Below are 12,766 nucleotides of genomic sequence, written 5' to 3' on the forward strand. Positions count from 1 at the left end.
AAAGAGTATCATTTCAGAAATTGCATCAGCAGAATTCAAGACATTTAAACTGCAGCTGTGTCCATGGTAAGCCCAGTCAGGGTTTATCTAAGTAATGATGAAGCCTCAACAGAAGTTGTATCCAGAATTCGACATTCCATCACTGAACTGTAGAACATGTGTGTGGCTGACTGACTAACCAATTCAGTTAAGATAAACCAGTTTAAAATGTGCCCAATTAAATGGGCAGATTTTTAAGAGAAAATTTTAAATTATTTTCAGTACAGAATTGCTAAAAACTGAATTGCAAGCATCACATTTTACACAGCTAGCAAGCTAGTTTTGACCCCGTCAACTCGTTTCCTCAGGCAACCAAGTGGCTAAGGGCAGCCTTGCTTTCTGGCTAATTTCCACCCCTCCACCTCCAGCACTGAACTAATCCACAACATAGCTGCTCTTGCCAACTAACCTCATCTCTCCCCCATCCATTCTCAAAGCAGCTTTGTTGCTTTTGATCAGACTTAAGCTACAGTGATGCCTGTGCATAAGGATAAGCAGAGATTGTTTGACTGGCCAGAAAGGAGCTTCACCGGCTCCTTAATGTCACACGCTCAAGACCATGTCAAATCAGATGTGAAGGTGCCCTGCTGAAGCAGCTCAGCAAACAGGGCTGCTGGGTCGCCCTGAAACTTCTGCATCTTACTCCCTTTTATGCCTGCAAAGCAAGCACACATGGAACATGCGGAGTTTTGACATTACTCAAATAAGAAATAGGATGTTTCTCCAGATTCTGCACCTTCCCTATTGGCACAGCTCCCCAAATTTATTTCTACATGTAGGTACGGCAATAAATATATAATTGAAATGTATACAACTGACTTTTTCCTCTCTCGCAACACTAGAACTCGAGGGCATCCAATGAAGATGAATGTTGGAAGATTCAGAACAGATAAAAGGAAGTACTTTTTCACACTGTGCATTGTTAAAAGTATGGAACTTGCTCCCGCAGGAGGCAGTAAAGGCCAGCAACTTGGATAACTCTTAAGAGGATTAGACAAATTGATGGATGGTTGCTAGTCATGGTGGCTATATGCTCTGCCTTCAGTTGCAGCCATGCTTCTGAATGCCAGTTGCTGAAAACCACAGGAGGGGAGAGGGCTCTTGTGCTTGAATCCTGCTTGTGATTTTCCCACAGGTACCTGGGTGGCCTCTATGAAAACAGGATGCTGGACTAGGTGGGCCACTGCCCTGATCCAGCAGGCTCTTCTTATGTTATTTTTGTTCAGTCATATCAAGACTGCCATACAATTCAGATAAAATTAAGACGAGATGAAACTGAACATCCTAATTACACAACTGAGTATATGATTTGCATTTTGGGTCAATTTCAAGTACATGGATATGAGCTACTGTAATTTTTTGTTTTGACATCATTCAATGCAAAAATTTTCATTTGCTGGTAAACTTCCTGGACACTTTTTGAAAACAGATTATTAAATTTCAGCATATTATCCCAAGCTTCTTTCCCAGTTGAAGGATGAATCTGTTCTTGATGTTGTTTCAGTACTAGAAAACAAAACATTATAAATCTTCTATTTCCCATTCTATATGGCGCCAGACTATATGAAATGACTAATTCTTTAATCTAAAATGACAAAATAGTATTAACTGAAACCTCAAAAGTGTATGAGCTTTCCTCATAGGTACCCTATTTAAGGTGATGGAAGAGATTTCCATGCTCTGTTGATAACTTATAAACTAGGCTGTACTCAGCAACAATTCTAACTGAAGCCATAGATGATAAAACGCAGTGTAGGTTTCTGCCAGTCTGTTCTTGAAATCTACTTTGGTAATAGACCTCTTGACTCCATAGACTTAAGTTATTGAAAACCCACAAGTCGTCTCCCTTATTCTTTGATGCAAAGTATCAAATTTAATCATATGGGATTGCATTTTCAAAAGTAGACCTTGGGTAATCTCCCTTCCGACATAGGCATGAATCTGAACACAAACTACAAAGGTGCATTGAGCTCGTATTTCTATCTGCAAATTCCAGTTTGAATTATAAGAAAAACCTGACGGCATTGTGAAATATATTGTTGATATAAATAAATGAAATATATTGTCATTTATTTTATAAAATAAATGACTAAGATTTGATATTGTCAAATCTCTGTTATTTAAAAGTTATGTAGTTATGACACAATAATTTTATGAATTTGTAGAACCTGCATTCCCCAAACACCCATCAGATTTTCAGTATCTTGCTGAGGTCTGCTAAACTCTTATTTTTGCAGTACTGTAACATCTGTTCCATAGCATGGATATAGGCACTGTACATGTCAGGACTTTGAGCAAATAACCCCAAGCCACATAAAGCAAGACCCACTTGGCACAGAGGCCAAATATACACAATTTTCATGTATACACAGAACCCTTGGAGCAGGAAACAACCCCACCTATTTTACTACAAATTTGATTTTTTTTGCAATGTGACTGCACTGTACTACAAATTTGTGTAAATCTCTGCCTGGGCCAGAGTGCTTTCCGATTAGCGGAAAAATATCTTGCTGGGTCATTGTAACTCTGCAAAGCAGTATTTCTTTGCAGAGATCTTGCCAGTTTCAAACCCTAAACTGATTCTGAAGACTATTTTTTCTTATACAAAGTCAAAGGTGTTAAGTTGCTCCAAAGCCATAGTGAGAGGCTGCTGGCACACAGCGGGCTGCCCTAGGTGAAAAATGAGGCTGGAACTGTTGCCAAGCCCACTGGTTGCTTCATATTTGAATGTCCTGAATTTGCTTTTTACCTATTTAGAAAGAGTATGAATTTTAATTTTTGTTTATCTTATGACAGAAGGTTAGTTAGTTTATTGGACCAGTCAGTATGATTTTGTATTTTTTGTATCCCCTCCCGCCCCCCGTTTATTATTACTTTGTTCCGTTCTGAAAGTGAAAATACTCAAATGAAGAGCAGGCTAAAAATACTGTAAATAAAATATTCAAAGTTAAAAAGAGTAGACCCATTAATAAGTAAGTTTATTTCAATGGGTCTACTCATGAGTATAAATTAGCTGGTTATCACCTACTGTCCAGATCACTAGTATACTATTTCCATTCTATTCTGCACTTGTCAGGCTGCATGTCCTCTTCTGGAAACATTTTAAGGACATTGAGCAATTGGAGTGTGTCCAGATGAAAGCAACCAAGACGATTAGGAATCTGGAAACCAAATTTTAAGAGCAAGTTGTAAGTATATCATACTGATCATGGCAAGATGAAACTATTTTTTTCCTTGCATAAGACTAGGTTTTTGCCCTAAAAAAATGTCAAAAAATTAGGGGGAGTCTTATACATTGGGCCATCTCCCATTATCTGAGTCCCCCAAAATAAGGGGCGTCTTATAGACAGAAAAATATGGTACTCTATGCTCCATAGTGAGGTGGAGAGTAGCACATTGAGAAAAGCTTCAGCCCACAGAATTAGGTGCCTTCAGCAGCTCAGGTGAAGTACTGAAGTGGCTACTGGGAAGTAACAAACTATAGGACATCCTATCCCCATCTTTGCTCTTCTTGAAAGGAGAACATTCTCCATCCTCTGAAATCCTGGCGTCACTGCCAATCAGTAAATATATTACTGAGCTAGATGGGCTATTCTCGTCTGACTCTGTATTGGGCAGCTTCCTTTCCCACCCTCAGCCTCCCAATGGCACAGAACCTAAATACCTCAAGGACCACCTCCACCCATATAAACTGACCCAGACCCTGCATTCATCATCAAAGGTCCTTGTGTGCCCCTCCACAGTACAGAGGCATGGAGGGTGGCAACCCACGAATGGGCTTTCTATGCAGCAGCTTCCTGAAACGCTATCCCCAGAGAGGTTTGTCTGGTGCCTTCATTATGTATATTTAGGTGCCAGACAAAAATGTTCCTCTTCTAGCAAGCATTTAGCTGATTAACATTCTACAGCATTTTAAATGTGGTATTTTTTTTGGGGGGGGGGTGTCCTTATTTTGTTGTTTTAGTTTTAACTATTTGTGCTTTTACACTGCATTTTTATCCTGTGAACCACCCTGAGATCTTGCAAGGGCAGTATATAAATCAAATAAGTAACAATTGCTCTATCTCTAAACCCCTTGACATTTTTCATGCTGGAAAGGACCTTTGTGCTACCAGTCCTTGGCCTTTTCAAGTGTTCTGTACATTCCCCAACACTGTTAGCATGCAGGGGAATCTCTGCTTAACAGAAAACGACAAGTATTCAGAGATTCCAGGTACTAGGACTTTTATAAAGCCAAAATCCACACATGTTAAGGTAGTCAAAAATATTTATATTTTCATCAGTAAAGGCGCTGGGGTTTCCCCATGGTACTCTTGATGTACAAGGCCCGCACATTCTGCCAATTTTTCTTCAGCAAAGAGACCAAGAAGTTGATGGCCAGATGAATGTTGTAGACTAACTCATCCTCAGTCATCTTCACATGCCCAACAGCCACAGCCAGACAGAGCACCTGAGAGGACACAGAAAAGTATTTACTCATTCAGTTGTCTCAATAAGATAAAAGCGGTTAGGGCTTGGGAAAACACAAGCATACAAAAAATCCCAAATGTCACAAGTCTTACAGCAAGGCCTCACCCAAGTGAGCAGAATAATTGGGGGGGGGGGGGGGGAGAGATGGGTTGTCCCAATACAGTGGTACCTTGGTACTAAAATGGCTTGGCTCCCAAACACCACAAACCTGGAAGTGAGTGTTCTGGTTTGTGAATGTTTTTCGGAACCTGAACATCTGACGCGGCTTCCGATTGAATGCAGGAAGCTCGTGCAGCCAATCAGAAGCCGTACCTTGGTTTTTGAACCGTTTCGGGAGTCGAACAGACTCCTGGAACGGGTTAAGTCGAGAACCAAGGTACCACTGTACAGTGGTACCTCGCAGGACGAATGCCTCATAAGACGAAAAACTCGCAAGACGAAAGAGTTTTTCGTTTTTTGAGTTGCTTCGCAAGACGGAAACGTCTTGCAAGTTTGTTTCCTTTTTCTTGAAACTGTGCATTCACAGAAAAAATTGCAAGACGAAAAAACTCACAGAACGAATTAATTTCGTCTTGCGAGGTACCACTGTACTTATCCTGTTCTGTTACACAGCAAACTACAATGGCTCACACAGGATGAATTCCTAAATAGTTACTAGGGAATAAACTCTTTAGAGAACACTGTGGGCGAGTCACAAAATGGCTGCCACAAGGGCATAACACAACACAAAATGGTTGCTACATCTAAAAGAACAGAATAAACTCACAAAATGAAAAAGGCAAAACCACCACCAATCACCTGCCCCACTAAGCAGAAAAAGGAACCTGCATCAGCTACCACTGAATTTGATGACAGAGACAAGTTATTTTTCACCACTTTAAGGAAGGGTGCTATTTTGTGAACTGCTCTGAGATCTTTTGAGAGAAGAGCGGTATATAAATCTAATTAACAAGAGAGACTGAGCCAGTGCAATCAGGAACTGAGCTGGAAGAAGTCTCCTTCTGTATTGTGGATTTTTGAAGGGATATTAACAGAGACTTTTTGTGGGCCTTATAGGAGGAGTACAATAGTACTTTAAATTCAGCCATTCATAAGCCAGATTTGTGTATCTGTAAATAAACCTTACCCAGGGAAATGCAACCAAATTCAGTCAAGTAAAGATGACTATCAAGTTCTTTAGCTTCAGTATTACATCAGAAAATGGAAATATTTGTGCAATTAAAAGAAAATTACCTTTTTCATTTGAAACTTTATTGTGGATTTGACCTCATCAATCTTTGCCACCATGTTCTCATTGTGAGTGAGGAGAGAAGGAAACTTGCCGGCTTTGTTCAGTCCTGGCCCCAGGATTCGAGGAATCTGCTTGATCAGGGACTCGGAGGCCAAGAAAGCATCATACTTCTTGGCTGTAAAAAAACAGAAGGATGAGCATATGGCATCAAGACCATCTGAGGCCCATCTCAAAAGCTTGCAAAGCAGACATCTTCAAAAACCACCAATGAGATACTTTCCTTGTATACACCTACTTTTTAAGTGAAATTCAAACCAGAGGTTAAATAAAACCTGAAATGAAAATGAGAACTAACCTAACCATATCCAACAGGATCCCAAGAGAAGCAGTTTGGGTTCCATATACAGTGGTGCCCCGCAAGACGAACACCTCGCAAGACGAATTTCCCTATGGGCTTCCTTCGCAAGACGAAAGCCCATAGGGAAATCTCCGGGACAGCGGGGAAGAGCAGCGCGTCTTCCCCACTGTCCTCGGACCTCCTCCGAAGGCTGGCGGTGGGGCGGAGAGACCTTCTCCCTGCGCCAGCCTTCGGATGGCTGTCCTGAAGACTTGCGGTGGGAGGAGGGTTTTCCTTCCCACTGCCAACTTTCAGAATGCTGTTCTGAATGTTGGCGGTGGGGAGGAAAAACCCTCCTCCCACCGCAAGCCCCGGGAACAGAGGAGAAGCGCTGCGCGCCTTCCCCTCTGTTCCCGTACCTGTCCTGAAGGCTTGCGGTGGGGAGAAAAGCCCTTCTCGGCACCGCCAGCCTGGCAAGCGGTCTCCATAGGAACGCATTAATTGATTTTCAATGCATTCCTATGGGAAACCGTGCTTCACAAGACGAAAAACTCGCTAGACGAAAAAACTCCCGGAACGAATTAATTTCGTCTTGCGAGGCACCACTGTACTTTAGTTCATTTTCAACTGTATGACAAAATTTAATTTACATGAAAACAAAGCCTTCAATCCAAAGGCTTATGTAAGGACTTTTGTTTGCACAAGACTTCTGAGCATTCTTACTGCACCAGTTAGATAAGATGCTCAGAAATCACAAGTTACCCCAACATAGCAGCCATGTTTGCACATAATGCTAGCTGCAAACTGTGGTTAGGCAAGTTGGCATGTGTGTTAAAGCTGTGTGCTGGTGCACAGAGCTTGAACTATCTCAGCTTTGCTCCTCCTTCTCTAGGAAAACAAGGCATAGAGTGGCTGGCTGGCTTTAATGTTATGTGGGAGACAGTGATCATGGTTTGTTTCTCCCACTCTTATCAATGTTTCCCCACTTTTGACAGTGAGCACTACCAAACAAAAAAAATCCAACGTTGCTTGGCAGATTTTTGGTTGGCACAAGATTTCAGCATCCTCTCCTTACCCAGCACAATGCCAAATTCTGTCCCACAATTCTCCCAACCACCTGGAGCAGATTATGGAGGTGTGTGGTGGCGCCGGCAGCAGCAGCAACACTGCACAAGTGGAAATTTTTATGTGTATTGACTGCACTGGATAAAAAAGACATGCTCTGATGGTAGCCAGAATATGCAGATAGTTCACAGCACTGATAATACCAAGGTTGCAGGGTTCATCCCCGTAGGGGACAGCTGCACATTCCTGTATTGCAGAGGGTTGGACTAGATGATCCTTGGGGTACCTTTCCAACTCTATGATAGGTGGGGGAAGGTTTTTGCCTAGGTGCAATTAAGCCATTTTCTGCTTGAAAGACCAATGATATCTTAACCATGCCTTATATTTAACTACTCCTACATCATAGCTGTCAACTTTTCCCTTTTCTTGCGAGGAATCCTATTCGGAGTAAGGGAATTTCCCTTAAAAAAGGGAAACGTTGACAGCTATGTCCTTCATGCTAATTCTTATTTGCTCCTTCATGCTAATTCTTATTTGCTGATGTTGTACAATATCCTTGGTGCTTCAGAAGCCCTTTTCCAATTTTGCTCACCTAGTTTCTTTACAAGCTTCTTGTTCTTATTAAGTTTCTTCAGAGCCTCTATGTCCATGTGAGGGATGTCAACAGCTTTGGCCTCATCACAGTGCTGCTGGTCCCCCAATACACAGATTGAGAATTTAGGCCGTGGAGCAGACTTGAGCCTGGTGGAAGAGGAAAAGGAAGCATCACCATTAGCCACCTCACAACTGCCAGCGATATGAAACGCTAAAGGGATGCACTGCACAATGGCTGAAAAGCCTTACCGCAGCCAGCTAGAACGTCTTCGCCCACCAGCGTCTAATCTGGCTTCATAAAGTGATCGGTGGGATCAGCAGAAGAGCTTCACCACACCTTCCCTCATGTTTTAAGACCCAGGGTAGGGGTCCGTCCAGCCACACCCACTTTGCAGCAGGGGGATCTGAACTACCCGGGCAATTCAGCATTGCACCCAGCTGCCATGTACTTTTCAGTCACCATGCTGCAGGGTAGGTAGGCTGAATGAAGAGCCTTGAAGTAACAGGGAGAGGGGTGCAGGCTGAAGGCTGGGTGGTACAGGAACAGTGCCAAACCTGACAGTGCCAGAAAAACGCTTGTCCTTTTGTGGGTCATAGTTTTTCAGACTGATCTGCAACTCCACAGTCTCCAAGAACCTAAAGAAACAGGAAAAGAAACCAGTTAGGCAACGGATGAATTAAGCTGTACACCCAAGTACTATTTGAGAAGTGGGTGGGCAAGATACTTATGTTCTCCTAATTTCTGCAGCTCAACCACATGTATCTATCACCAATAAGCTCCTGTAAAACGATGTCATGTTGATTACTCAATTATTCAGCACTGTTTATTCTTGCTCCTGGATTCTCCCAGCAGTACAGATATAGCATCAGGGTATGTTTTTAGCTGCATTTTCCTGCCAGGGGAAAAAGCAAAGATAGCAATCCTATTCTCTTTTGCCCCCACCCAAGGAATAATCTACTGCTCTTGGAAGGTGCATGAGCCAGGAATCTTTTAAAAACTGTACACTTTAATCAGGCCTGTAAAACTTTTTTTAAAACCATTTTCTAGGCATGCCATTACTGATGTTATTATTGCAACATTTTGTTTCATGTTCTACACTACCTTATGATAGTTCTTATGAAAGTGTAGTTTACAATTATTTACAAAAACAAAACAAACAAAAACTAAGACAGTGCAAACCACAGAAATTTAAAGAGTGGCTGTTCATAGTATGATCCACTGATACGCATGAACACATACAAAATAAACAAATGTTTCTAGTCCTTATAAATTTAACAAATACAACTTCTGTAACTGATTATAGAGTCCCAAGGGATGGATGATCATCCTGTTATGCATCACCAACCCCTCCTTCTCAATTTCTAGGCAAAGTTGCTGCAGTTGTTCCTTGAGGGAGCAGCTTGTGTTGCTTCCCCTAAATTTCAACAGCTACCCAAATGCCCCACTCCATGCTATGCAAGTGTCTTTCCCCTTGATTCACAAAGGAAAAGCGGACAACTGATGTGCTTGGACATCTGCAAGCCTCTATTCACGCTGTCAAGAAGACACTGGGAAGAACCTTCCAGTTCTAATGCAAACAAGATTCAACAATGCTGCCAACCGAATACTAGCAGCTGCAGCACTGCCCAGCTACATGCTCTCAGGTCATATTTTCACTCCTCAGTTAACAGAAAGGGAAGAAAGGACCATTGTACAAGCTATCTGCTAAAGGTTGCATTGCCCTCTCTGCCAAAGGCGCAGAAAGCATCCCGCCATGTTCCCTAGTTTGGAAACACGGCTAACCTAGGCCCATGAATTTCAATGGGACTCTTCTGCATAACCATAGAAGTTGTGGATTTGCTGTTGAGAAGAAAGGGGGTGCGCACGCCAGAATGCAACCTAAGTTCTTTTTAAATCTCCACTTTCTTGCTTGGGCTTTCACAGACAGAAGAATTTTTGATGTGGTGCACAGAACAAGAAGGTGCAGGAAACTTCTTACTTGCGTGTCTTTGCCTGACTCCCTTGAAGGACTTCCTTCACGGCTTCGTAGAGCGTGTCACGGGAGACTTTGCTGCAGAGGAAAGAAAAAAAACATAACCATGTTGCACATACTTATTTAGGCTAGGGCAATAGAAAACCTGTGGCCATCTAGAACAGGGGTCGGCAAGGCTTACCAGCCATGGGCTGGATCACTTCTGCGGAGATTGTCTGTGGACCGGGCCGGTGCAGTGCCAGAAATTGCGCCTGCATAGAAGCGATTTCCGGCGCCGCTCGGTAAGTCCCCGTGCTGCACCGGTTTAGCACAGTGCGGGGAGTGGGGGCTCACCGAGTGGGTGGTGGCTTGTGGGCCAGTAAAATGGTCATGGGCCGCATGTTGCCGACCCCTGATCTAGATGTTGGACCACAACTAGCATCACCCTGACTGCTGGTCATGCTGAGGGGAGTTAATTCAAAAACTATTTTCCCCAGCAGTTGTGAAATTTAGGGGTGCCCATTCTGGCGTGCGCACTGTTCAATATCAACCTATCTGCAATAATCACTTAGTTCTATTCTAGATTTTGCCACTCATTTGCCTAAGGTGGGCACAGGAAATGTTGCCTGAATCATTGAGTCTGGCAAAGCAGAAATTACTTGAAACAAGGTGTTCCCAGTTAATAAACCCATAGACTTAATCACTTGAACCACAAACAGGATGGCTAACACATTACGAATAAGAGGACTTGAATACCTAGGTAGTCAAAGCTGTGCCAAGACTAAGAACAGACTTCAGTACCTTTACCATTTTCACTTGAGGCATGATCCCCTCCCCCTCCTGGCTGCCATAAAGACAGAAATGGCAAAGTATTTGGAAGTACTGTATAATTTTCTCAACCACTAGGCTGCATAGTTGGGGTTCATATCAAGCTTTAGGACTGCTTTATACATTTGCCTTTCTGATGTAGCACTTCCTTTAATCTCACATCCCTAACATTTCCTATCAAAAACTGCTGGACCACATACAAGCCCAGCCTAATCTAGAGCAAGTTTTAAACATGTGAATGGTGGTACAGGTGCATACTACTGTTACTGTAATGCACCAACTGTTCTACCAACAGTTGAAAGGGCAATGAAAAAGAATGTGTAAATCAGTATGCACTCTTGACATAGGTTTGACTTTTACAGTTAATGCTTTAGGACTAATGTGACATTTGGACCTGGTACACATATTCCACAGCCAGAAATGGGTGCCAGCAGCAATGACTAAATGCAGAAGGCAACAGGTGACAAAATCAAGTTATTGGGGGCAGCATATTTTCTGAAAAAGGCGATTTTGTATATTCATGAGTGGATTCATAAATGGCTTCGCAAATTTGTACATTCCTACCAGTTGCTAATGATTAAGCCTCTTAAAAAATTAGTTCCGTTTGCTAAAATAGAATTCAAATAAACCTGCTAAACTAGATCACTCCAGAAAGTCACAAAATACACAAATTAGGCTAAGCGGTATAAGAAAACGTTCTCCCCCAAAGTCCACACCCTATGTTGTACACCTGCATATCCAGGTACTCTATGCGTTTATGTGACGGTGGGATTTATTATTCCCCTTCTCCTGAATGTGAATATGTGACACCACATATGTCCCATATTACAACACATGCTGGTATTACAATGTGTGTGTGTGTATACACACTCCGCGCCCCTTATCCAGGGTTTGGGGAATGAAAGTTAGCGCATCGAACTCAGGCCTTTTTCAGGGACTCTGTCAGGGAGGCCTCTCTTTCCAGCATGAGGTCCTGGAAGGGAAGCCGGCCCTACAACCCTCAGCCTCTAGAGCGTTTCAGAGGTCGAGACTCCCTGTGTTGCTCGGATCTGACAGCCTGTAGGAGCAGCTACGGGCCTCTAAAAACCCTTCTAACTTTCTGACAGGAGCCAGAACGGTGCCACGTCGAAGGCAGCCATGAATCCCTGCGAGCCTCTCCTACGCGAACGCCTCCCGTGCCAGAGCCCATCCTCCTCGATATTCGCCCCGCTGAAGCGCCTTCCGCCTCCGCCTCATGGCGGCCCTTCGAACACAGCCCTGAAAGCACGGATGGCGACGGATAACCCAAAGGCCCGAAACAGCACCCAGACTCACCTCATCTTGCCGTCTCGCTCGTAGAGGGAAAGGACACGCCTCCTTCCGCTTCCGCCAGAACTAGCCCAGGAAGTCTCGCGAGACGCGCGCCTGGTGTAACCGCGTGACTTCGCCTGCCGCGGCCATTTGGGGACGGAGGGAAGGAGGTGGGGCTCGGGGCGGGTGGAGTTTCTGTACCAAACATGCTGGGGTTTTGTGCTCACTGTCTCTTGCAGTCAAGGCTTTCCAGAGCTTTAAATAAAGAGCCGGTAATTAAAATACCTGCCCTCCACTCCGCCACTGGCACCGGGAAATTCAAGTAGCTGGAGAAATTTAGATTATAGTAGGGCAGGCAGAAAGTAGATCGGGATACTCGTAGATGGATCTCTTGAGTGATCCCCCGGGTAGATTGTGGCGCGCGGCAGTCCAAAGCCTTTCCTCTTCTTCCCTTCTTAAATTAGGCTGCCTAGATTAGGAAGACCGGGTGGAGGAGGACAAACAGGAACATATTTTTGTGTGCGAGCTCCAGTTCTGGGACTGAAGACAGCAGCAATGTGTGCCTTGCAGGAGCCCTTCGCTTCCCACTTTCTGAGCCGCTGTTTGGCACTTGGTTCCCACTGGCGATCCTAGGGGCACTAGGAAGAAGCAAAGGGAAACCTACGAACCTAGTCCTCACTCCTGCTCTAGAGGAGGTGACACAGCTCAGGGTTTTGAGATACAAATCATGGTGGATCATTAAGGATTTCCTGGCAGGTCGGCTGTAGGTTTCGCTAGCTGTATTTTGTCAGTCTGCAATTTTGCATGGGCTTTGCTTCCCAGGAACCTCTTAACTTAAATTTTCTCTCCTTTTGATGTGCGTACGTGTTGGATATAGATATATACATACTGTACATCTAATGAAGTGGAAAGTCCATTTCAGTGGGTCAGTGTCTGGCTTTATGTACTATTGTTGTCAAG

The 12,766-nt window shown here is 43.6% G+C and overlaps 1 protein-coding gene and 1 long non-coding RNA gene across 2 annotated transcripts; one reads left to right on the plus strand and one right to left on the minus strand.

Annotated features, from left to right (window-relative positions):
• Positions 1 to 158: 158 nt before the first annotated feature.
• Positions 159 to 4,417, plus strand: LOC309344359. The gene is made up of 2 exons (XR_014157692.1): positions 159 to 2,995; positions 3,043 to 4,417. It is a non-coding gene; the product is annotated as an uncharacterized lncRNA (long non-coding RNA).
• Positions 4,289 to 11,913, minus strand: RPL10A (ribosomal protein L10a). The gene is made up of 6 exons (XM_081866660.1): positions 11,831 to 11,913; positions 9,716 to 9,787; positions 8,292 to 8,372; positions 7,735 to 7,883; positions 5,743 to 5,915; positions 4,289 to 4,489 (listed from the first exon to the last, which is right to left on the minus strand). Exons 1-6 carry the CDS (start codon positions 11,833 to 11,835, stop codon positions 4,319 to 4,321), a joined length of 651 nt encoding a protein of 216 aa, XP_081722786.1. The 5' UTR covers positions 11,836 to 11,913; the 3' UTR covers positions 4,289 to 4,318.
• Between the last annotated feature and the right edge of the window lie 853 nt (positions 11,914 to 12,766).

Source organism: Podarcis erhardii, assembly GCF_964252035.2.
Source record: "Podarcis erhardii genome assembly, chromosome: 6".
Classification (NCBI taxonomy): domain Eukaryota; kingdom Metazoa; phylum Chordata; class Lepidosauria; order Squamata; family Lacertidae; genus Podarcis; species Podarcis erhardii.

Excerpts from the sequence above, each read along its gene's own strand:
- RPL10A (XM_081866660.1), bottom strand. Across the intron at positions 8,373-9,715 it reads AGTCAGGCAAAGACACGCAA|GTTCTTGGAGACTGTGGAGT; the intron begins GTAAGAAGTTTC and ends CTGTTTCTTTAG. Across the intron at positions 4,490-5,742 it reads TAAAGTTTCAAATGAAAAAG|GTGCTCTGTCTGGCTGTGGC; the intron begins GTAATTTTCTTT and ends GTGTCCTCTCAG.